General features: G+C 32.6%; 1 protein-coding gene across 1 annotated transcript; it reads right to left on the bottom strand.

The window, feature by feature from the left end:
* Positions 1 to 71: 71 nt before the first annotated feature.
* Positions 72 to 25,383, bottom strand: LOC126884353 (uncharacterized). The gene is made up of 5 exons (XM_050650285.1): positions 24,832 to 25,383; positions 24,632 to 24,773; positions 24,512 to 24,577; positions 24,026 to 24,208; positions 72 to 645 (listed from the first exon to the last, which is right to left on the bottom strand). The coding sequence occupies exons 1-5, from the start codon at positions 25,318 to 25,320 to the stop codon at positions 500 to 502; spliced, it is 1,026 nt and encodes a 341-aa protein (XP_050506242.1). The 5' UTR covers positions 25,321 to 25,383; the 3' UTR covers positions 72 to 499.
* Positions 25,384 to 26,692: the final 1,309 nt, after the last annotated feature.

Raw genomic sequence — 26,692 nt, 5'->3', positions numbered from 1 at the left:
TGTGAATTTTATAATGAAAATATGCATGACATTGTGCTTAAACCCCACTAAATAAGAAATAAAATGAGGTATTAAATGGTTAAATTTATTTATTAAACAAAAATAATATAGTTGATTCGCTAATCTGAGACACAACTGTCTACACTACAAACACAATAAAAATGCACTATACAGAAATAAACAAACCAAGACACGTTGAATGTTCGAGGAGCACTCCCAAATCATGATTTGGGAGTGTTCCTTGTGCTTGTTTATTTCTAGTGCACCTTTATTGTGATTGTAGTGTAAACAGTTGTGTCTCAGATTAGCAAATCGACTATAGGAAAAATATAAAATTAAACATCAAATTCTTTTCCAAAACGAAGTCTGTAGTCTTCCAATTTGGTTGCCAGTTCAACTTGTTTAATCTTTTTTTCTAATTTCACTACTTCTAAAGCTTCTTTCTTTATTGCTTCATCTAGCTCAAATAAAGTTTTGTCGTTTTTTAATTTCAGTTCTTTTATTTCTTTTTCAGTTTTATATATATGTCTTCTTTATTTGTCTGTTGCTCCTTTATATAGTCCTCCTTTAGCTTCATTTTATTTTTTTTTGTTGTTGTAAGAGACGAAATGTCTTCATACAGATCACAAAGTTTTCGTTTGCTTGCTAAAATTATAAATTGTATTCTAATTACATATTAATTAAAATTAATTAATTAACAGTAAGTTTCACCAACGACAAATAGTAGTTTATTCTATGAATAAAGTTATTCAACCAATAAACTGACATTGTAACTGTAAGCAACTGTAAATGTTGAAATCGAAGGGAAAAAATCGAGCAAGTAGACCTCTTTAAGTATTTGGGAATAATGTTAAACAACAAAGGTATACAAGAAGATGAAATTGGAAACAGAATAAGTAGATAGGCAAAGCGGTTTCTGGCGCAACCCCTAAATCGCAACCCTTAAATATTAATAAATGCCAAACGGCTTAACGTAGGATGACGTGTGACGTATCGTTGGAAAGGGGATGAAAAAGGGGGTTGAACGCAGTATGTGGCGTGCGCATCAGAATATGCCAAAAGGGCATTACGTCATATCTTCGTTTCTATTGGTCCGATTGTGACGTAAGAGGGCTCGTTGGAACGGGGAGGGGATAACGAATAAGTTGAGACAAAAAACAAAGATGGCGGCAGTGTCAAAAGGGCATTACAGCATATCTTCGTTGCTATTGGTCCGATTTTGACGTATGGGGTGTCAAATGAAAGCGGCGGCGACACAGAAGCCAACTGTCAATTCTTCTTCTGTCAACGTTCAATATTAACTGTCAATTCTTCTTTTCCGTATAGTGCCTAACAGAACGTGACATTTGACGTATGACGTGACAAACGAAATAAATAAGAAGAAGAATTGACAGCATCATGACAAACTAAAAGAAGAGGAAGAATTGACAGCAACATGACAAACTGAAAAGAAGAAGTTGACATGACAAACGAAAAGAAGAAGAATTGACAGCAACATGACAACTAACAGAAGAAGTGACAATGGCTTAACAAAATGAAGAAGAATTGACAAACCGGAAAGAAGAAGAAGAATTGACGGCTGCGGAAAAGAAAAAGAGTTGACATGACAAACGAAAAGAAGAAGAAGAATTGACAGCAACATGACAACTAAAAGAAGAAGTGACAATGTCTTAACAAAATGAAGAAGAATTGACAAACCGGAAAGAAGAAGAATTGACGGCTGCGGAAAAGAAGAAGAAGAAGAAGGTGACGTGACAAACGAAAAGAAGAAGTGACGATGGCTCGACCCAAAGTAGAATTAACAAACCGAAAAGAAGAAGAATTGATAGCAACAAGACAAACGAAAAGAAGAAGAAGAAGTAACAATGGCACAGCACAATGAAGAATTGACAAACCGGAAAACAGAAGAAGAAGTGACACACCGAAAAGAAGAAGAATTGACAGATGGCTTGACACAAAGAAGAAGAAGAAATTAAATACGAGTTTATTATTCATAAAATTCACATCTAATACTAAGTATTAAATAGAATTTCATTAGTCACACAAAACGAATGTGTCAGCGGAAGCAAGGCACATTCCCAATCTCATATTACACCTGTAACATGATATTGCAATAGTAAGAATGTAGGGCAATGACCGCAAAAAAGCAACGATTATATTTTTTGCAACATCGCCAGAAACACCTTGCAAATTTTACACGACTCGTTAAAACGGAAATTAAAACTGCAACTTATATAAATAATATTCACATGTCTAATATTGCATTTTAACCTGATATTGCAAAATAAATAAGAATGTATAATATGGCAATGACCGCAAAAAAAAAAGCATCAATTATATTTTTTAGTATACGATTTCATTATTATGACACAGCACATTCTACCCGACGCGTTAATAACGGAAATCAAAACCGCAAACTCTAGCAATAATATGCACATGCCGTTTCAAAGAATCCTGCAAGTACATACATGTAAATTTTAATGCGTCATCAGATTAACCTACTATATAAATAGAAATCGGGGGATAGCCAGTTCATTGAGTTTCCGACAGGCATAAAGTACACCAATTGTGTCCGAACCACAGTTTCTGAACGTGTCGCTAGTTAGTTCGCAGTGCAGTGATAAATACTGAATCAAGGTAAGCTATCTTTGTTGTTCATATTAAATATTTTTTCTGTATGTATTTGTTGTGTACTTGTGTTTCATGTCTTAAATATTTTTTAAATAAGTTCTTGTGTTAGTATTATGTACTTGTGGTTCTTTTATCTATGTTTAAAATAATTACGTGCAAAAAAAATTCACGTCTACTGTGCTTTAATAATTGTGGACTATTTCTATTACTCTCTCCCCAATTTTCTTTTGCCGGCCTTCTATATACTTGTGTTTCTTTTATCTATGTATTTTTAAAATACTTACGTGCAAAGAATTTCCCTTCTCCTCTTCTTTAATAATTTGTGGATTACTGTTTTCTATTTCTCTGTGTTCCCAATTTTTTGTCGGTCTTCACAATTCACAATTTCTTATTTTTACACGATCACATTATTTTGTTAATGTAAATTATCGATTTTTTGTTTTTAATGTCTCTGTTTTTGTTACGTACTTCTGTGGATTTTGTTTTCTCTAAACTATTATTTATAGGAAAATAGTAAGATTTGTGCACGTTTTCTAGCAATTGTTTCTTATTGTTTTAGATGGATTTAACAAAAATAAATGCCGTTTCTTTGGTTGCAGACCGTAAACCAATAATTAAATTAAACGAACTACCAATAAACGAGCCACAAAAAGTAATAGACGCCAAGCTGGTGAAAAATAAATTTGGCCAAGTAGTTTTGCTGGAACTGGAGGAGAACGTTGTGTTCCTGCCAAATAGAGTCACAAACGTATATACTCCATTCATCTCTGACTTTGCAACTAAGAAGTATTCCATTATATTTCGAGGACTGATCGATACCGGATACCACCGCCCATCAGCAAAATTTGAGATAATAGACAACTAGCTATTAGAATAAAGGAAAAAGGGTAAGTGATCTTGTTCTTTCTTGTATCTTTTGTGTTTGAGTAGCCATGCAACATAAACAAGTGATCAAACAGTCTGATGATTTGCTTCACATTATTAAAACGCTTCGTAAAATAATGTTTGACAAATTCACTGATAGGGACCGTAAAGTGTGGACAAGACGTGTAAATAGTCAAATTTGGAGATGCAATAAAGTTATTAAAAACAATAAGCTACCCATTGGAACAGTTAGAAAATTGCAAACTAACATAGGTCATTTTAAGCATTTTAGACAAATTATTTTAAATTTCAATAATAAACATGTTGGGATGGGGTTTAGTTCAAAATTACGCAATAGAGTTAAATGGGAAAATGTTATGTCGTGTTTTGCCAGTCGAATTAAAACCGGTGTAATAGTAAATTTAACTCATAAGGACATTGGCCAATTTTTAGAGGATGCTTATACTGTTTTTAGCAACAAAATTAAAATTATTTTGAAAACACATAGAATACTTAAAGTCAATACTGCATTTTGCGGGGAGTTCATTAAAAAATCAAGTGATAGTGAAAGTGTAGATTTAAAATATTTTAATACGAAAAATGCTATTATAGATACATCGACCGATTTACATCTTTGGTTTCGTGAAAATGTTAAAGATAAAATTTATACAAAGCTGTCCGAATTTGCAGAAAAAGATTCAGGAGCCGCGCTGTCTAAAGTAATTTCATTAGAGGTTAATATTAATAGAGTGGACATAGGAAACGGTTCGTCCTTCATTGACTTGCCAAAAGAGATTAGTAATAAAAAGGCTTGTATCAATGTTCGTAATTTTGATCAAGCATGCTTTTATTGGTCAATAGTTAGTGCTTTGTATCCTGCTAACAAAGATGCTCAAAGAGTATCCAAATATCCACATTATTCTACTATTTTTCAAACGGACAAATTAGAAAGCCCAATGCCATTAAATCAAATTTCAAAATTCGAAAAACTAAACGCCATATCAGTCAATGTTTTCGTATTAGAATTAAATATAGTTAAGGACAAACAATTTTACGAAGTAGTACCTGCCAGACTGACACCAACAAAGTTGGAAAAGCATGTTAATTTGCTTCTTGTGCAAGATAAATATTTTCCAAAATTAAATGATTACGATGCTCCTCCAGAAGATGACGATCAGACGGAAATACGTTTTCATTATTGTTGGATTAAAGATTTGGGAAAATTAGTACAGTCACAAGTGAATAAGAGCAAAAGTAAAAAATATATTTGCGATCGTTGTTTAAACCACTTTAGCAGTGAAATCAAACTAGCAGAGCATGAAGAAATGTGTTCGGATATGAATAAATGCAAAATGACTGTTCCTAAATATGATCATGTGGGTTTTCGCAATTTTACGTACAAACAAACAACTCCGTTTATAGTTTATGCCGATTTTGAATGCCAATTACATAATTTTACGGATTCCAATGTCAAATTGAGTAAAACAGCAAAATATCAGAAACATGTACCTTTTAGTGCAGGTTATTATTTTAAATGTGCTTACGATGACAGTTTATCTTATTTTAAGAGCTATAGAGGTGAAAATTGCATGGAGTGGTTTGCAAAAGAAATGGCTGAAATTTCCAAATTTGTAAATTCCAAGTTGAAAACAATTATACCTATAGCCGAAAAGACTAATACAAATGGAGCGACTGTTTGTCATATTTGTGAGAAACGCTTTTTGGCTACAGATACAATTGTAGTAGATCACAACCATTTTACCGGAGAGGTACGTGGATTTGCACACCAAGCATGTAATTTGAACTTTAAAAAATTATTTGTTGTTCCCGTGGTTTTTCACAATTTTAGTGGTTACGATTCGCATTTTATGATTATTGATTTATGCAAACATGGGCACTTGAGTCTACTTCCAATTAATAAAGAAAAATATATTTCATTTACATTACACTCTGACGAACATCAAATTAAATTACGATTTATTGATTCACTAAGATTTATGGGAGCTTCACTCGACGAATTAGCATCAATTTTAGACACATCGGAAAAGAAGATTTTAAAACGAGAATTTAGTAATTTAGATGATGATACATTCAATTTGTTAACTTGTAAAGGAGTATTTTGTTACGATTATATCGATAGCGTGGAAAAATTAGATGAAACTTCTTTACCCAACATTAGGCATTTTTATAATAAGCTAAATAATGAATATATTAGTGAAGAGAAGTATGCTCATGCGCAGAATGTTTGGAATAAATTTAATTGTAAAAATTTGGGTGAATACAGCGATTTGTATTTGAAAACAGATATTCTGCTGCTGGCTGATGTGTTTGAGCAGTTTCGACAAAAATGTCGAGACACGTATAAACTAGATCCTGCTTGGTATTATACCATGCCAGGATACACGTGGGATTGTATGCTGAGATACACAAAATGTAAATTAGAATTGCTAAAAGATGTGGATATGATTTTGTTCATGGAAAAAGCCATAAGAGGCGGAATATCTGTTTGCAGCAACAGGTATTCGGAGGCCAACAACAAATACATGTCGACGTATGACCCCACACAACCCTCTAAATACATCATGTATTTAGACGTGAATAATCTGTATGGCTGGGCCATGAGTGAGGCTTTACCAATAGGAGGATTCAAATGGATTGAAGATGGTACCAAATTTGGTGTTGCATCAAAATCCACTAATCTTCCCGAAGGTCATATTGATATTATGTCAATACCAAATGATGCGAAAGAGGGCTATTTTTTCCAAGTTGACTTGGAGTATCCACGCGAATTGCATGATAAACACAAAGATTTTCCATTTGCTGCCGAACACCGCATTCCGCCCGGTTCAAAATTGCCAAAGTTAATACCAACCTTATATCACAAAACAAAATATATTATTCATTATAGAAATCTTAAACAGGCATTAGAGAACGGTTTAATTTTAACAAAGATACACAGAGTGTTGAAATTTAAACAATCTGCGTGGCTGCGACCATATATTGAGTTAAATACCAACTTACGAACAGCAGCCACAAGTAGCTTCGAAAAAAATCTCTTTAAATTAATGAATAATGCTGTGTTCGGTAAGACAATGGAGAACATAAGACGTCATCGTATCGTAAAATTATGTAAAAAATGGCATGGAAGGTACGGAGCTAAAAATTTGATTGCAAGTAGTCGATTTCATAGTCGAACGATCTTTCATGAGAATTTGGTGGCTATCGAACTGAAAAAATCAGAAGTATGCTTTAATAAACCCCTGTATATAGGCGCAGCAATCCTTGATATATCCAAATTATGTATGTACGATTTTCATTATAACTTTATGCTTCCAACGATGGGAGAAGAAAACTGTTCATTGCTGTACATGGACACAGACAGCTTTATTTATGAACTGCAATGTTCAGATGCATATAGAGAGGTTTTAAAAGCATATCCAAGCAAATTCGATACCTCCGACTACGCCGAAAATAACCCATATGACATAGAACGATTAAATAAAAAAATCCCTGGATTAATGAAGGATGAGGCAAATGGGAAAATAATTACACATTTTATTGGGCTAAGATCAAAAATGTACACATTTAAAATGCAAATAACAGACGTGGAGAGGGAAAAAGAAAGACAACGCCTGGAACGAAAACAACTAAACAAAGAGAGAATTGAAAGCGACGTAAGCAATTTGGGAATAACCAAAAAGGCAAAAGGAGTGAAATATAATGTCGTTCGAAATAAAATTACGTACGAAGACTATGAAAAATGTCTTAAAGAATTCAAAATTCAAAACGCAAGCCAAAGATGTATTCGGTCATATCAACATTCAGTATTTAGCATCGAACAATCCAAAACGGCTCTAAGTCCTTATGACGACAAGCGGTACTTAATACCAAAATCATTTAATACGCTTCCGTGGGGGCATTATAATACATAAAACGGCAGTGTCATCACTAAACATTTATTTGTTGTTGTTGTTGCAGAAATACAGCAAAAGAAAAGATGGTAACAACATTACGCACACAATCTATAAAAACTATTTGTGAAAATATCTTGAACATAACTGAATTTGTTGAGATGTCACCACTGCCGTGGAGCCTTACTGTAGAAATTTGTAATAATTATAGTATTTATCGCTTTCGAAAATTATATGAAACTGATTATTTGCATAAAATACAAATATGTGATCAAATAGATTTTGAACAAACAAAACGTGAAAACGAAGCAGAAAGAAATCATCTTTGTGAGTCAAATTATTATAAAGAGAAAGAACTTAATATGTATTGTGTTTGTTTTTCTGCATTTGTAGCAGATGCTATTGCTTTAAACTTTTGTTTTAGCTGTTTCAAACTTTTCCGAAACGTACTTAAATCAAAAAATAAATGTTATGGTTATGAACAGGTTCTTAATTGGAATGAATATCATGAATATGAAATAAAATATTTGTATGATTTAACAGATAATTGGTGTCAAAATTCGTTTGATCACGTCTTGTTTGATACAACTTGGTCCTTTCAATGTAGATGCTCAATGCATAAATAATTTTCTTCTTTTTGCGCAGTATATGGTTACTTAAAAAAAAAAGAAAAGATCACTTATCGCAAAGTTTTTGTAAATTGTATATAAAAAATATTATCCATTGTATAATGTAATTTTTATTAATAAAATTGTTTAATCTTAATTTTTGTTTGTTTTATTTATATTAGGTAAAAATAAAAGACAACATATTTATTAATATTATTTATTCACAACTATCCAAATCATTTACAACTTTATTGCTATAATACCATACATATTCATTCAAAGCTTGACTTAACAAAGTATCTGGAGAAATTTCACAAAACGCAGTTAAAGCGTGAAGTCGACTATATAAACTGTTACTCTTATGACAATTTTGCTGAATAAAGTATACAACATTTCTATAATACGAAAAAAACTGTAAATTGTCCAATAACGACACTCGTTGAGACACTAAATCAATGTTTGCTCTCAGGATCTGGCTTACATCATCTTCACATAAATAATATTCGATTCCGTGTTTCTCGATAGTCAGGAACTTTACATTTTCCATTACCAATTGTCTTAGTTTGCAGAAATCACCACACTCAAATTCGATTGGATCATACTCATCGGCATAGGTCGGCAAAGGTGGTATGAAAAATTCTTCCATAATTTGTATAAACATCTCAATTAGGGTAGTCCACTCGAATGTGTTTAAACTGATTCTTGTAAATTTACCATGTTGGTACAGAATAATGGATGGAGAAAACTGTCGAGCTGGAGATAGGCCAATTTTTATGTGAAAACATCCTATTGGATAGGTAGTTTCCAATAAATAATATGGTTCATCTTTGGCAGCTTCTTCATATTTTTCCAGTACTCGATCTAATTCAGCGTCGTAGATAATTGTCTCTTCACTTTCGTATCCGCTATCTTGAGAAGTCATAGTACTGCTGTTGCAACTGAATACACAAGTCGGTTGGAGAAACTCAAACTGAATGTGACGGATGGTTGCTGAGAGAATTTATACTTTTTCAATCCCCCACTCTTTGCGTGTAATTGTCAGCATTTTCTAAAAAATGTATGTCTACGCGGCGTATCGAAATATAGATCCTTAAACTACATCTGAACTAGTAATCCAGCTGTTGTGTTTGCTATCCAATCCTAACCATTTAACATACATTTTATTGCCTTTTCGTCTAAGTACTTTTTCAACCAAGTAAATGTCGGGATTTTTTGTTTTCTGTAATTCTTCTTCGTAAAACCCGCCGCTAATCGGTGTACCTTGCATGTCTTCGAGCAAATACGTTATAGGATTCGTTATCTTAACTTGTACAATTCTAAATAATTCTGTAGTCCAATTGGGCGTGTAGGCCTTTTCAAAGAAATGTTTTGCCTTTGATATACGTACAATGTCGCCAACTTTAAATCTCCGTGGACCGGCAATCTTTAAATGACTATAATTTTTGTTTAAAATGGCTTTTTCATTGGATTTGTTGACATGAGATGGCTTGTATCCTGTTTTACTGTGCTTTGTATTGTTGTATTCCTCAGTGACTGTAGGTAGTGCATCTAGCCATTTGTATGATCCATGTAAACTAAAATACTTGTACAACTTTGCTTTCAACGTTCTAATAACTCTTTCACAAATGGCAGCCTTCTTAACCGTGTATGTGCTGTAATGATTAATTTCGTGTTTTTTCATTAAATTTTGAAATTTTCTGTTGTAAAATTCGGTTCCCTGATCAGATTGTAGGTTTTTCGGAACTCTTTGAGTACGGGCGAGAATATCCGAAAATGCGCGAGTAATTTCCTCACCTGTTTTGTTCTTTAGAGGACGTGTCCAAACAAATTTTGAAAAACAATCAATTACAACTAGTATTAGTTTGTAATTTTTATTTTGGTGCGCATAAGGACGCATTTCAGCCAAATCCATCTGCCACAAGTCATCGATTCCTTTGATTATTGTTCGTCGACGAGGATAGTTTTTTCGTGATGGTTTATGCAACTCATACACCACCTGTTCCTTTTCTTTAGACATTTTTATAAACGACTTTCAATTGCTGTTAGGCGGGTATCTATATTCATCGAATGAAGGTTGTCTACTACATCCTGTAATGCCGCGTTCATTTCTTTTATCTTCTTTTCCATCTTCATATCGTATATCGCATGATGTGCAATGGTTTCTGCAGCCGATTTTATATTCTTATCCGTATCCTTTTTTAGTGTATTCAAATCATCTTTGAATATTTTTTGCAACTTTTGCTCGAGAAGTGGAACTGTGGTTTTATGAAGCTCTTTTCTTACTTCGTTTAGTTCCATGGTTAAATTCTTTATATCATTAGTTTTTTGCTGCAACAACTTATTTACATTATTCTCCGTGTCCTTTTTTAGTGTATTCAAATCATTTTTCATTATTTTCTGCAACTTCTGCTCGAGAAGTGGAACTGTAGTTTTATGAAGCTCTTCTCTTACTTCATTTAGTCCGATGGCTAAACCTTCTATCTCCCCAGTTTTTTGCTGCAACAACTCACCATGTGTTTGAATTAATGGTGACTGTATGTTACGCAACTCATTTATTTGTGCATCGACGTATTTTTTCGTTGCAGCATCACCATTTTCTGATGGATCCTTGACATTGCAAATTTTCACATTTTCGGCATTAATATTTCCGTCAGAAGTATGTGGAAATGTAACTCGCGTCACCTTTTGAGCGCTACCACCACCACCACGAGAATGATGACCGAATTTGTCGACACTCATAATGGAAATGATATTGTCATTCCCAGTTACTCTATTATATTAGCTTCTTTTAGTTCATTGATGATGGCTACAATTTCGTTGTCGAGAGATGTGTTGCCGGCGTCTTTCGAAGCCACCAAGAGTTGAAGACGATCCACCAATTCATTTGGGTCGTCCCAGTAAATATATTCCCTAGGCAAATCATTGTATGTCAAATGCGTAGGTAATCCAGAACCGACATCTCCTCTACTAGTTTCTGTATGACGACGTTGAGGTATTAATGATGGAAGATTAGGTTTAATAATTTCCTTCCACTTGTAGCCGTGGGTTCCCTTTAGTGTACCATCCCGTCTTTTATGAGCGCCGGTTATATCCAACAATGAAATATAGTCTTTAACGTCTTCTTCTTTAAAATGATCAGGGTCTTTGTAAAATATTAACTCATATAGTCCACGTGTCCCTTTAACATATTTTCCTTTCGTTACAATCCTACCATCCCGAGTGAAATTAATATCAGTGGAACCAAGTGCCCATTTTGCCGTTTTGCTATCATAGGTTGGACCGTATACCTTATCTATTTGATCTGAAGATATCCCGTGATTTATCACGTAAGGTTGAATTAGAGAATGATATTGGTCTAGGTAATCTTGAAATACTTGTTCGGATACTTCATCTTGCGATTGGTTTGTTTCTATGTTATCTTCGTATTCTTCATCTTCTTTATCGTTGTTTTCAAACACATCTCCATCACTTATAAATGATAATGGTGGTGTAGGATTTTCCTCTCTATCTGGCTCTTTTTTTAGTCCTACTTGTTCCTTTTTCACCTCTTCTTCTTCTTTTTTAACTTGTCTAAACTTGTTATCGATAGCATGATGCAACGTTTTTGATGATTGCGCAATATTCTTGAGTGGTTTCGAGATTGGTTTAAAAAGTTTATTTAGTGACTCATCTTGTTCTGTCTTGCCTAATTTCAATGCCAAATATTTTTTGCGAATTGATCTAGCCAATTCGGCAACTTTCTTCTTGCGCATGGCAATGGCGACCGCATCATAAGACATTTTGTTGACAACTAAACAATACATCAACTTACAATTTTATATATTTATCAAATCCTTTGCGGTATCGGCCATTGTTAAGGGGAAAATCTTTCATAATGACCAAAGTACCATAGCGGTCTGTCGTCCAACATTCTGAACACATTTTTTTAAATTCATCAAACGACATGTCTGGCGATACGTGTTCATCAAATATATGCTTCAAATTTATCTCGTCCTGCTTGAATAATACAATCATGTTACAATTGTCTCTTATTAGCTGCTTCGGTATTTTTGAATATGTTTGACATAAATAAGCGGCATCGATATTTTTATGTCTGCACATGGAATAATACTCGCGAATCTTCTGTTGGCCATCACATGCAACATCGTCAAATAAAAAAATTGAGTTTGGTTGTGCTTCATCTGGACTGATAATTTCTTCATTGTCTTTGAATGGAAAGTACCCAACACCTTTGACTTGGGCTATTACATCTTGCAGTAGTTGGTATTTCGGTTGAAAAAGGGATTTCGAATAAACATAGACATTTTTGAATTTGGCGCCATTCGGATTAAATAATAGTGATAGCATGACATTCGTTTTTCCGCACCCACTTGGACCGCAAATAATGGCTCTAAATGAGTTTGGTAGCAATTTACCATGTTTACTGACTGTCACTTTCTGGACAATGTCCAGATTATCAATTGGCAACGTCTGCTCTTGTTGAACGATCTTCATCGTGTGGCAAGTGTAGTACATAAGTACGGCAATATATTATAGATGTCATCACTTGCATGGCATCAGTCCAATGTTGGTCGTCGAAGGAGGAGGTCTCGTGAACTCTTTAATTAATAAACTGCCATTTGAGCTACATATTCCTGGCGGTTATCAGTACTGTGGACGTAAGTAACTTTGCGACAATTTTGTTGTGTTTTATAAGTAAAAAAAAATACGTTCTTTATAGCTGGAACAAAACTACAAAAACGTCTTGCACGTGGAGATCCAGGTATTAATCCATTAGACGCAGCTTGTAAACAACACGATATCGCTTACTCGCAGCATTCATCTCTCGAAGAACGTCACAAGGCCGATAAAGAATTGGAAAATAGAGCCTGGGAGCGATTCAAGTCGAAAGACGCTAGCTTTGGTGAAAAAACTGCTGCCTTACTTGTAACCGGTGGAATGAAGACGAAAAGAAAATTGGGAATGGGATGTCAGCAGTATAAGCATCCTCTAAAAATTGGCCAATGTCCTTATGAGTTAAATTTACTATTACACCGGTTTTAATTCGACTGGCAAAACACGACATAACATTTTCCCATTTAACTCTATTGCGTAATTTTGAACTAAACCCCATCCCAACATGTTTATTATTGAAATTTAAAATAATTTGTCTAAAATGCTTAAAATGACCTATGTTAGTTTGCAATTTTCTAACTGTTCCAATGGGTAGCTTATTGTTTTTAATAACTTTATTGCATCTCCAAATTTGACTATTTACACGTCTTGTCCACACTTTACGGTCCCTATCAGTGAATTTGTCAAACATTATTTTACGAAGCGTTTTAATAATGTGAAGCAAATCATCAGACTGTTTGATCACTTGTTTATGTTGCATGGCTACTCAAACACAAAAGATACAAGAAAGAACAAGATCACTTACCCTTTTTCCTTTATTCTAATAGCTAGTTGTCTATTATCTCAAATTTTGCTGATGGGCGGTGGTATCCGGTATCGATCAGTCCTCGAAATATAATGGAATACTTCTTAGTTGCAAAGTCAGAGATGAATGGAGTATATACGTTTGTGACTCTATTTGGCAGGAACACAACGTTCTCCTCCAGTTCCAGCAAAACTACTTGGTCAAATTTATTTTTCACCAGCTTGGCGTCTATTACTTTTTGTGGCTCGTTTATTGGTAGTTCGTTTAATTTAATTATTGGTTTACGGTCTGCAACCAAAGAAACGGCATTTATTTTTGTTAAATCCATCTAAAACAATAAGAAACAATTGCTAGAAAACGTGCACAAATCTTACTATTTTCCTATAAATAATAGTTTAGAGAAAACAAAATCCACAGAAGTACGTAACAAAAACAGAGACATTAAAAACAAAAAATCGATAATTTACATTAACAAAATAATGTGATCGTGTAAAAATAAGAAATTGTGAATTGTGAAGACCGACAAAAAATTGGGAACACAGAGAAATAGAAAACAGTAATCCACAAATTATTAAAGAAGAGGAGAAGGGAAATTCTTTGCACGTAAGTATTTTAAAAATACATAGATAAAAGAAACACAAGTATATAGAAGGCCGGCAAAAGAAAATTGGGGAGAGAGTAATAGAAATAGTCCACAATTATTAAAGCACAGTAGACGTGAATTTTTTTTTGCACGTAATTATTTTAAACATAGATAAAAGAACCACAAGTACATAATACTAACACAAGAACTTATTTAAAAAATATTTAAGACATGAAACACAAGTACACAACAAATACATACAGAAAAAATATTTAATATGAACAACAAAGATAGCTTACCTTGATTCAGTATTTATCACTGCACTGCGAACTAACTAGCGACACGTTCAGAAACTGTGGTTCGGACACAATTGGTGTACTTTATGCCTGTCGGAAACTCAATGAACTGGCTATCCCCCGATTTCTATTTATATAGTAGGTTAATCTGATGACGCATTAAAATTTACATGTATGTACTTGCAGGATTCTTTGAAACGGCATGTGCATATTATTGCTAGAGTTTGCGGTTTTGATTTCCGTTATTAACGCGTCGGGTAGAATGTGCTGTGTCATAATAATGAAATCGTATACTAAAAAATATAATTGATGCTTTTTTTTTTGCGGTCATTGCCATATTATACATTCTTATTTATTTTGCAATATCAGGTTAAAATGCAATATTAGACATGTGAATATTATTTATATAAGTTGCAGTTTTAATTTCCGTTTTAACGAGTCGTGTAAAATTTGCAAGGTGTTTCTGGCGATGTTGCAAAAAATATAATCGTTGCTTTTTTGCGGTCATTGCCCTACATTCTTACTATTGCAATATCATGTTACAGGTGTAATATGAGATTGGGAATGTGCCTTGCTTCCGCTGACACATTCGTTTTGTGTGACTAATGAAATTCTATTTAATACTTAGTATTAGATGTGAATTTTATGAATAATAAACTCGTATTTAATTTCTTCTTCTTCTTTGTGTCAAGCCATCTGTCAATTCTTCTTCTTTTCGGTGTGTCACTTCTTCTTCTGTTTTCCGGTTTGTCAATTCTTCATTGTGCTGTGCCATTGTTACTTCTTCTTCTTCTTTTCGTTTGTCTTGTTGCTATCAATTCTTCTTCTTTTCGGTTTGTTAATTCTACTTTGGGTCGAGCCATCGTCACTTCTTCTTTTCGTTTGTCACGTCACCTTCTTCTTCTTCTTCTTTTCCGCAGCCGTCAATTCTTCTTCTTTCCGGTTTGTCAATTCTTCTTCATTTTGTTAAGACATTGTCACTTCTTCTTTTAGTTGTCATGTTGCTGTCAATTCTTCTTCTTCTTTTCGTTTGTCATGTCAACTCTTTTTCTTTTCCGCAGCCGTCAATTCTTCTTCTTCTTTCCGGTTTGTCAATTCTTCTTCATTTTGTTAAGCCATTGTCACTTCTTCTGTTAGTTGTCATGTTGCTGTCAATTCTTCTTCTTTTCGTTTGTCATGTCAACTTCTTCTTTTCAGTTTGTCATGTTGCTGTCAATTCTTCCTCTTCTTTTAGTTTGTCATGATGCTGTCAATTCTTCTTCTTATTTATTTCGTTTGTCACGTCATACGTCAAATGTCACGTTCTGTTAGGCACTATACGGAAAAGAAGAAGAATTGACAGTTAATATTGAACGTTGACAGAAGAAGAATTGACAGTTGGCTTCTGTGTCGCCGCCGCTTTCATTTGACACCCCATACGTCAAAATCGGACCAATAGCAACGAAGATATGCTGTAATGCCCTTTTGACACTGCCGCCATCTTTGTTTTTTGTCTCAACTTATTCGTTATCCCCTCCCCGTTCCAACGAGCCCTCTTACGTCACAATCGGACCAATAGAAACGAAGATATGACGTAATGCCCTTTTGGCATATTCTGATGCGCACGCCACATACTGCATTCAACCCCCTTTTTCATCCCCTTTCCAACGATACGTCACACGTCATCCTACGTTAAGCCGTTTGGCATTTACGACCGGGGGTTGCTATTTAAGGGTTGCGATTTAGGGGTTGCGCCAGAAACCGCTTTGCCTATCTACTAGAATAAAATTGGCAATAAATTATATCCTTCAAAAATCAAAGTTGATTGGGATTTCTGTTGTAATCTAATGACCACAATTATGTAAATATAATATTATACTCTACATTTTAAAAAAGTATAAATATTGCATTACAAAATAAGTACTTTTAGTATCATCATCATCAACTGATATTTGTGTTGTAATCTAATAGTCAAAATTATGCTAATATAGGTATCAATGTACTCATTATATACATTTTAAAAAAGTATAAATATTGCATTACAAAATAATGCTAATATAGGTATCAATGTACTCATTATATACATTTTAAAAGAGTATAAATATTGGATTACAAAATAAGTAATTTTAGTTGAAGAATCCCAAATACAGATTCTAGAGTTACAGTATCTGCTATCAAAACATTAAAAAATACATGTCATATGGCCTTGGTAAGACCATAACATTATACTGGTGATAAATATTATTCTAAAATTTTAGTATTGAAATAATAAAATTTTTCATTTTGATGATGTTCAAATGGTTTTTAATCATAGATAACATTGATATTTTCGTGCATTATCATTAACCAACATAGACCATACACCGGCTCACTTATATACAGAAAGGACTCTTCAAATGTTAATAAATGTTTGAATATCACTTACTAGCAAGCAAGAAATACTGGAAAAATAAATTTCCAGTTCTAGGAAACCTGATACACATAATAAACTTCAATCAGTTAAAATAACCAGAACACATTCATGGTCATCTTCATACTGACTGAAATTTATGAAGCAACTCTCTGCATGAGAGTTTAATGAAAGGGTAACAAATCAATTGGATGTTCTGTCTGACAAAATACATGGGACGTTTTCATATTCTGACCTTCCAAATTTTTAAACTGTTCCACAATTAAAACTTCACCTGTCCAGTGTTCCCGTACATCAAAGTTTGTCCTATTAGACACTGTTAAGCTATTAACGAATTTTCAGCTTGCTATTAATCAACTTTTTTTGGTACGTGTGATCCACATCTTTTGACTCTTTCAATAAATTGGTATATTAATCTCGCTGTAAATATCTATGAGAAAGTAAATTGTTCAGTTTAACCGTTGACTGATAAATTTACTGGAAGATACGAAACTAAATGAGCGTTTATGTACGACACCAGTGGTTTTAGAAATAGATGGCGTTAGCAGTTTTCTAGGTGCGAGATTGAATTTACCTGAGACAACGATGAGACGTATTCAGGTAGCTTTGGTTATCGGAATTTGGGGTCGGTCGGGTCGATCGGATTATAATAAAAATTATTTAATTCTTTTGATGCATTTAAATTTGAGTTCTCATTCAACGATAACAATGGCAATCTTTAAAATAATTATTGGAGTGTACCTATGTATTACTTTCTAAACTCGTTTTTAAATTAGCAAGAATAATTTTGTAGTTGTAATTTGTCTTCTAATTTGAATTCTTGAAACAAATCATTAAATATTATAAAGTTTATTTAATAATTTTATATAATATATATAATAATATAATTTATTTAATAAAAAAATTATTTAACGAGAAAAATACTCACTGGGTGATTTTAGATATTGTACATTTCTTATTTGCCTCATAATCTCGATAAAAAATAGGTAGTTATTTTCGTTAATTACAGTCTCTTCTGATAATTGTATATTTTGTTTGGAGATATTGCAAACGTATTTACTTAAATGAAATTGACTTAGTAACCCGCTCGGGCACTTTAAACTCTTCGGGAGAAAAAGGGTAAGGACTCATGAATTGTTGCAATCGCGATTTCCAACAATTTCTTCCAAGTTTTTTCGTGCCGTCAATATTTTCCGAGTTAGGGGAAAAATAGTGACTAAGTATTGAATTATTTATTATTAACTTTACTTCTTAAAGGTGCCGTGTATTTCTGCGTAGGCGTCCACTGTGCATTGTATTGTCAGGTGAGATATTAGATAGTCACGATTACATTATTCTATTACGAGTAATTTCATTAATATCATTTGGCGAATATTACCCAGCCATGACATCTTTTTCTAGACCTCTCTTACCCTCTATATTTCCTTCGAGTTCCAGTTGCCGACAACTATATCGTTCTCCTCGCAATATGTCCCTAAGTATGTCCATGATATTTTAAGCATTCGGTGCAGGCACCTTATTTCAAAGACTTCAAGTTTGTTAGTGGAGCTGGTCTTTATTATCCATGCTTTCATTACATACAAGAGAACAAGCCAAACGTAACACTTTAGCGTATTGTACAGTAGAAAAAATGAAAGAATGAACCCATGAACGAACATATAAAACACGCTGTATTTTCCTGTCACCGTGTCAAAAAATTGGCCAGCACAGGTACATGTAATAATTATTAATACATGTACTTGCGCTGGGCAATTTTCTTTGCGACATGTTGACAGGAAAATACAGCGTGTTTTATATGTTCGTTCATGGGTATTCTTTGATTTTTCCGACTGTATCTCAGGTTGAAACCCAAATTTCAGTGAACAGTCATAAGAGTCTGGACGTCGACATCCCATTGTTTATGAGAGATATTTTTCATTAAGTTAAGCCCGTTTGAGGTGACAGTCGGAGTGAGTGTATATTGTCTTACCAAGATAGACGATTATCCAGTTTTATTCCCAAGAAGTTAATCAATTCTGAATAATTTATTGTAAACTCTTTAGGAACTACTTATTAACTTTTGCTCTCAGAACGAATTTCGAATAAACAATACGTTCTTCAGACACAAAGATCAAGAAAAATATACATTCAAAAATACAAGAGCACACATATCCGATATTGATTATATATGTATATTGACAAACAGAAACATCCATCATTCTCAAGTACTAGACATAAGATGTTTAAGTGCAGCTAATATCGGAAGTGATCACAACCTAGTACTTGGAAAAATCAGAATACATCTACAAAAAACAGGAAAAAAGACCCTATTGAATGTGAGACAAGAATAAAAGTAGAACAGCTACAAGACTTGTCAACACGAGATCTATACCAGACAAGACTGCAAAAAGTACTGAACGAAAACTACATAACACCAGATGAAGACATAGAAGAAAGTTGAAGGAAGATTAGAGATAATATCAAAATGGCAGCAACGGACGCACTTGGAGAACTTAAGATAAGTAAACATATACGAAAGAAAAGGAGAACACCCCATGGATCTGTGAAGAAATAAAAATAAAATGCCAAGAAAAAAAGAAAATCCAGCTAGAATACAAATTCAAAAGAACGAGACAAACATATGTGAAGAATCTAAAAGAGTTCGAAATGAGTTAAACTCAATAGTAAGAAGGAAGAAAACAGAACATTGGTAAGCATTTTCAAAAGAGATGGATCACGACTTATACGGGATGCAAAAGGAAATGTGGAAAATGATAAGAGGTCAAACAGCAGAGATGAAGGAATTGATAGAAGTAAAACATATTGATACAAATACATGGACAACTTAACTAGAAAACCTGTATCAAACAGCTAATCATGAAGAACTGGAAAACCAGGATTAGAATCGGATGAGCAAACAGAAATTAAAGAGGAAGATATAACGAACGCCTTAAAACAGATGAAAAATCGAAAAGCACCAGGGAAAGATGGAATAGCTAATGAACTTTTAAAATACGGAGGAGAGAGACGTCACAAAGAACTGAATATCCTGATAAGTAAAATAATAAATACAGGAAGAATTCCAGAAGAATGGAATACCACTCAGATGATAGCGTTATTAAGAAAAGTGATAGGGCAGACCCCAGTAATTTTAGAGGGATAAATTTACGGAGCACTATACTGAAACTCCCAACAAAAATACTGATGAAGACAATAATGGCGTGCATAAATACATCGGTTGAACAACAAGGATTTAGAAGGGGAAGATCATAACGATGCAGTTTTTGTGATAAGACAAATAGCGGAGAAATCATTAGAGTATAACAAGCGAGGGTTTTTCTGTTTTATATACCTAGAGAAAGCGTTTGATAGAATACAATTAAAAGACGTGATACACCTACTATATGACAAAAATTTACCACTGGATATTATAAAACTGATAGAAAACATTTATGTACGAAATAAAATAGAAATGAAAGTCAATGGAATAATAACAGAACCCATATTATAGAAGCAAACACAGGAATCAAGCAAGGAGATTCACTAATCCCTCTACTTTTTAACATAACGCTGGATGCAATAATAAAACAAGTGAAGAAAAAAAGAGGGTAAAAAATGGGCGATAAAGAGATAACAATACTCTGTTACGCTGATGACACCGTGTTAGTAGCAGAGTGCGAAGACGACCTACAAAGATTATTGCACGAATTCAACATTAACGCAAAAGAAATGAATATGAAAATATCAGCTTAAAAAACAAAAAGCTTAGTAATATCCAAAGAACCAATAAGATGCAAATTGGACTTAGACAATAAAAGTAAATACCTGGGAATTAATCTATCAGCCGACAATAATATCGAAGAAGAGGTTAAAGACTAATAATTAAAGCCAGTAGAACGACCGGATGCCTAAACGACACAATTTGGAAAAACAAATACCTTAGAGTGGAAACAAAGGACCGAATATATAAGTCATTTGACTGAAGTTATTAGACCAGTTATGACTTACACTGCCTAAACAAGATCAGATGCAAGCAAAATACAAAGACGTCTGGATACCAACAAAATGAAGATCTTAAGAAGGATTGCTGGAAAAGGACTACGGGACAGGGTAAAAAGTGAGGAAATCAGATGCATATGTGGGGTAGACAATATAAATACCTGGGTAAAGAATAGAAAAGAAGAGTAGAATCAACACATAAGCAGGATGTCTGAATCAAGGATAGTAAGAATAGCCAAGGACAAGTCACCGTTAGGCCGAAGAAGTATAGGACACCCAAGGAAAAGATGGAATGACAATTTAGGGACAGAATGAAAGGCACCGTTGAAGAAAAACAGGCAGTACTGAAATTCAGTAAAGAAATTCTTTAGGTAGATTTTTGGTAGTATAATGTGCTTCTTTGGAGTTTTACTGAAGATTATGGTTTTCGTTTTAGTGGGAGAAAATTCTAGGCCAGTAGTGTTTGACCAATTCTCTAATTTCTAAATGACTAGTGGGTTAAGTGATTTAGCGATGTCATTGATGGCAATAAGGAAAAGTGCAACGAGTAGACCATTGAGGAATGTCGTTTAATTGGATTTTTGAGTCTAAAAGAACGTTATTTATTCGAATAAGTTTCGTCTATATAGGAAATTATTAATAAATTTTATATTTCCTGGAATTGACCAATTTAATAGAATTTTTATATCTAATCCCCAAATGGCACGCGTTATAAAATATAATAAAAGATAGCCATAAGCCAAACATAATTTATCACATCCAAATGACTCATGAATTATAGATTCAATATCCACTAGGTTGTCTAATGTAGATGTGGACTTTCTAAATCCACTTTGTATGAGGCTAGGTAGCTATAATATCAATAAGTCTAATACTATCTAGTATCTATCAAGTGGATAAACTGATTAATTTTTTTTTTGTGAATTTGATGGCCTTGGCCAAGCCAATTAGCCAGACATTTTGTTATTTTACAAACAAACAAATTTGATTTTTTAATCAGAGGAATTTTTTCTGTACTTACTAACTCTAAATACATAACAAACTAACATTATTATCTACAATAATTATTATCTAAATAATACTCTGTTTTGTTGTTCATTTTTTTTTGTAAATTTTAATTTTTTTTTGTATTTTTTGTTGTATTTTTTTTGTATTGTTAATTTGTTTTTTTATTATTTTTTTTTTATTTTTTTTACTGTTATTTTTTATTAATTGTAGCAAGTTTTGTTCCATTGAGTTTTTTCACTAAGCTAATACTTTTCGAGTTATTTGAGAGTGAATATGTTCGTTTTTTAACAAAAAAAAAACACGTTTTTAGACGGTTTTACGCAAATAACACAATAAACAAGTATTTTATCGAAAAGAGTATTCAATAAAAATATACTTTATAAAAAATTTTAAAAAAAATGTCTGTATAAAGTCTTTATACTCAGTAGAAGCAGAGTTGTAACTAAAAAAGTAAGTTCTTATTCGTCAAATTCCAAATCGAATATTTCAACGTGAAATAACCAAAAAATAAAGCACATTTCTGGGAAAACTCATCGCAACTTTTTTAAAGTGTTTAAAAAAGCTTTGTTTTTGTTTTTAAAAAAGTTTCTAGCATTAAAGTAAGCACGTTACGCTGAAAATAAAGTTGGTCTTTTTTGGTAAAAGATAGTTTTAAAAAAGCGTGAAAATCACCCTCTAAAAAGGAACTTGCATAACATTTTTATTTCGAAAGAGATGCTATAAATTTGCTAACTCATCGCAACTTTTTAAAAGTGTTTAAAAAGCTTTGTTTTTGTTTTTAAAAATGTTTCTAGCATTAAAGTAAGCACGTTACGCTGAAAATAAAGTTGGTCCTTTTTTGTAAAAATAGTTTTAAAAAAGCGTGAAAATCACCCTCTAAAAGGGAACTTGCATAAAATTTTTATTTCGAAAGAGATGCTATAAATTTGCTATAAATCACAACAGAACACGATTTAAAAAGAAAAAAGTAGTTTGTGTTTTTCGTTTGGCCCCTCAAGACGAATAAAATCAAATTATTGTTACCGCTTCACAAGTGACTTTACTTATGTATTGTTTATAATACATATGATCTGTAAGTTTAATCGTAAATTTAGTTTTACAGTATTTTTTTTATTTTGAAAAAAAAATCCTTATTTTTAAATAATTTTTTAATTATCAGTGAGACGAAATATCCCAAAGTGGTTTTGGTTTTCTGAATATTTTGTTTTACTGTAATACAAAAATTGGTTAAGATATGGCTGTTCCGAATTTGCATATACTCGTGTTTAGTGACTCATTGAAGTCCTTTCAACTACAGCCTTTCAAAAATAAGCACTTTGAACCGATGAAACTTACAGATCCTCTATAATAAGCATACATACGTAAAGTAACTTATGAAGCGCTACTGATTAATTTCATTTGAGATGCTAATTAGGAGGTGATTTTTAGATTTTTTTACAAAAAAAGGGATCAACTTTATTTTGTGCCCAACTTGTTTACTTCTGATACTAGAAACTAAAAAAAAATAAAGCTGTTTTTAAACTTTTTAAAAAAGTTATGATGAGTTTTCCCCGAAAAGTTCTTAATTTTTTGGTTATTTCATGTAGAAATATTCAATTTTGAATTTGACAAATAATAAGAACCTACTTTTCATTAGCTACAACTCTGCTTTTACTGGGTCTACGACTTCATAATATGTCATATTTATATAAAACATTTTTTTCACTTTTTGATAAGCTGTATTTTTGCTATGAATGTTTTTTTGGTGAAATACTTCCTTTTTTAGTTATTTGCGAAAATCCGTCTAAAAACGTATTATTTTTTGAGAAATGAATATATTCACTCGCAAATAACTCGAAAAGTATTTACTTGTGAGGTCAAGACTAGTGAAAAAAACTCTATAGTCAATTTATACTTCCAACATTTTCGCAGAAACAAAAATAAAAAAAAATAATACAGATTAATATGATAGTGACTGCTGCGTTAAAATTTTGAATACGGGCCATGCAAAATAACCGCTTGTTCTTGGCTAGTTCCTTGAGTAGGGGTAATTTTACACTTCCCTCTAAGGCTAGTTCCAACAAATTTAAGCTAGGCGCGCCACTATACAGGCAGGTTTTAAAGACAACAAAATAATGCATAGGCTTTCGTATCTTTCCGTATTTATCAATCAACGGTTTAACTTTAAATTATCAAAATTATATTGAAACGAAATAAAAATATAAATGTCTAATAAATTTAATTCGACGAATAACTATTCAATGATTTATTTGTTGTTGGTGAAACCGGATCTAAATTAATTAAAATTGAAATAAAATCTATTATAAATATAAATAATCCTCAGGTCAAATGAAATTACCTAATTTTTTTTCTTTTTGCATTTTTGTTTTATTAGTACTGGGACCTGGGGTATCTAGTACTGGCACTGGAGCAATAATATGTACATCACCAGCAGTTGAAGTTTGTAACTGGCTTGCACCGTGAACCATTTGCGAACAGTTTTGAGATTCTGCTGAGTTACTCATATTTATTTCAGAGTCGTCTAAAATAAATTTGTATTAATTTTTGAATTTTTGCTTCAATCTGAATATGCAGAAATATATTCTCAGATATGGGTCGTTGAACGAATATATGACTCTTAAATTATCTCGACAACGAATATTTTACTGTGCAACATAAGAAGTGTGAAAGTAGATGGCTCTAATAATTGTTCCAATAAACAACAATGTAATTTTCAATTTACTTTCGTTCTTCATATTTTGCACAGTAAAATATTCATTGTCGAGATAGCCCATAAGTCATATATTCGTTGAATGACCCATAGCTACATGTAGTACTTAATTACCTAAATGTTCTACTATTTCTATGTCTTCAATAGAAACTCCAAAAGAATTAATGTTATTTGTAGATCCTAAAAAAAATTATTATGAGTATATTGTAATGTAAACAAAATTTTACCACCTGCCTTCATAAAATGAAGTACTGGAATCATACACATTTTGGCCAGGTTTAAATTGTTCCTTCAGTGCTCCTACTAATCTTTCCTCACCAGGTAATAAAACATTTGTAGTTTCTTCTGGACCACCTCCTGTCTTGTATTTTTCTACCTACACAAATTTTATTGCATTTATTAAAAACTATTTAAAATGATTGTTGTATTGTTACCTTTTCTATTGCTTGTTTCTTTTTAATTTTTCTTTTGATGTTTTCATAAAAGGTCTTAATTTGTTTCGAGGTTCGGTGTGTATTCACGTTCATGGCATTAAATTCTTTGCTAATATTTTCCCATGCAATGGCTTTTTGTTTATTTGTAACTCCATCTGTTTGTTTATTTTCTATTATACATTTATATTTAATAGCTAAATCTAAAATGATATCTTTCTCTAAACTAGAGAAGTGGCTTCCTTTATTTTCCATCGCAAGTATGATACTATTTAAGTATAATACAAACAGAATTGCAAGAAAACAATCTACTTCAAATTCAAATTTCAATTGACATAACCCTACAAAACTTTCTTTGACAATCTTGTTTGACAGACGACACTCGGATTCGAATGAAATAATCGAATGAAGTACGATGTTGCCACTTATATATTGTCGGTTTGTAAACCAACAGTTTTTTTGAATGGTGCAACCCGTTTGAAAAATAACCATTGATCATCGATTTAAATCGTCGAATTGACGGTTAGCAAATCAGTTGATTTACAGTCTGTTGGTGCAACTGGGCATAAGATCTGAAATTAACCAATATTTTATAAGAAAAGTCAAAGTTTTTAACAAAGTTTTTAGCAAGAAAAAATGTTAAAAATTGTTTAAACAGTAGTGTTATAAACAAAAAGTATTTTGCGTTCCGACTAAAGTAAAAAATAGCGGGCGTAGTCGACTGACTGAATAGTGCACGCGGTTGACGACCGGCAGCAACTCCTAAAATTACGTTATACCGACCACAAAAATCAACTTTAAAGTGAATAACAAATTTTCGTCATTACTTATGTTTTCGAGGTCTCCAAATCCGAATATGGAGTTTATTTTTTTCTAGAATTAGTGGAACATGTTCAAAAATCAAATTTTATGCCAAAATGCGATAAATCAATTTTGATGATTTTTCAATTTTAACTCACTGTATTTTTGGTCGCTGTAAATATTTCCTTTTGAAAATTTTACTGTGCTATCTTTGAAGCATTTAGAGATAACAATGAGATTTGTCCAAAATGATTAAACACATTAAAAGAGAAGTTGTTAATTTTTAAACATTTTGTCGTCAGATTTCGTTAGCTTCATGCTTACTTAAAAAAGTTGAGTGACAAACTTTTAAGTTTATAATTTTAACTAACACAGAAATAAAATATAATTCATGAAGAAGTTTTCCAAAAAAATTTAATTTAAAATATGCAATAAGAAAAATGTTATGTGACTTTATAGACGAGCGGCACACTGGCACACCCCAAAAAAAGCTTATTTCTCGAGATACTGATACTAATTTTGGTAATACTTTATATTTTTGATGGTGCTGAAAACGAAAATTAGGGTTGTTTTGAATTTTACGTGGGGGAACATTATCAAAATCGCAAACTTTACCCTAAAAATAAAAATCACGTTTTTTGCGTTTAACTTGTTACAACTCAGTTCCATTGTAATATTTTTCTGAAATTTTTACAGTATATATTTCTCACCATTCTTAAGACAATGGGACCTGCTTCAATATTTCTGTCTTGCTATAAAGAAAGTTATAAATTGTTTGAAGTAAAAGGTGCAGATTCTTGAACTGCAAAGTTTAATCGCAAAAGTTGAGTGACAAAATTTGAAATTTAGCTGTTCAATTAACTTTATGTTAAAATCTAGAGTACAGAGAACAAAATGTTTTATAGAAAAAAGGTGGTGTAACTTTTAATTTTAAGAAAAACGTGATTTCATTTTTTTTATTTTTAGGGTAAAATTTCGATTTTGACAATGTTTCCCCATCTAAAATTCAAAATAAAACTCATTTTCGTTTTCAGCACCATCAAAAACATAAAGTAAGACCAAA

The sequence above is a fragment of the Diabrotica virgifera genome, chromosome 5, assembly GCF_917563875.1.
Source record: "Diabrotica virgifera virgifera chromosome 5, PGI_DIABVI_V3a".
Taxonomy (NCBI): domain Eukaryota; kingdom Metazoa; phylum Arthropoda; class Insecta; order Coleoptera; family Chrysomelidae; genus Diabrotica; species Diabrotica virgifera.
This window is presented reverse-complemented; position numbering and strand designations above follow the sequence as displayed.

Coding starts and splice junctions, on each gene's coding strand:
- LOC126884353 (XM_050650285.1), bottom strand. CDS start 25,320: ATGGTTATTTTTCAAACGGGTTGCACCATTCAAAAAAACTGTTGGTTT. Junction 24,578..24,631: donor CAGTACTTCATTTTATGAAG/GCAGGTGGTAAA, acceptor AATTTTTTTTAG/GATCTACAAATAACATTAAT. Junction 646..24,025: donor GCAAAAAGAAAAAAAATTAG/GTAATTTCATTT, acceptor TTATAATTTTAG/CAAGCAAACGAAAACTTTGT.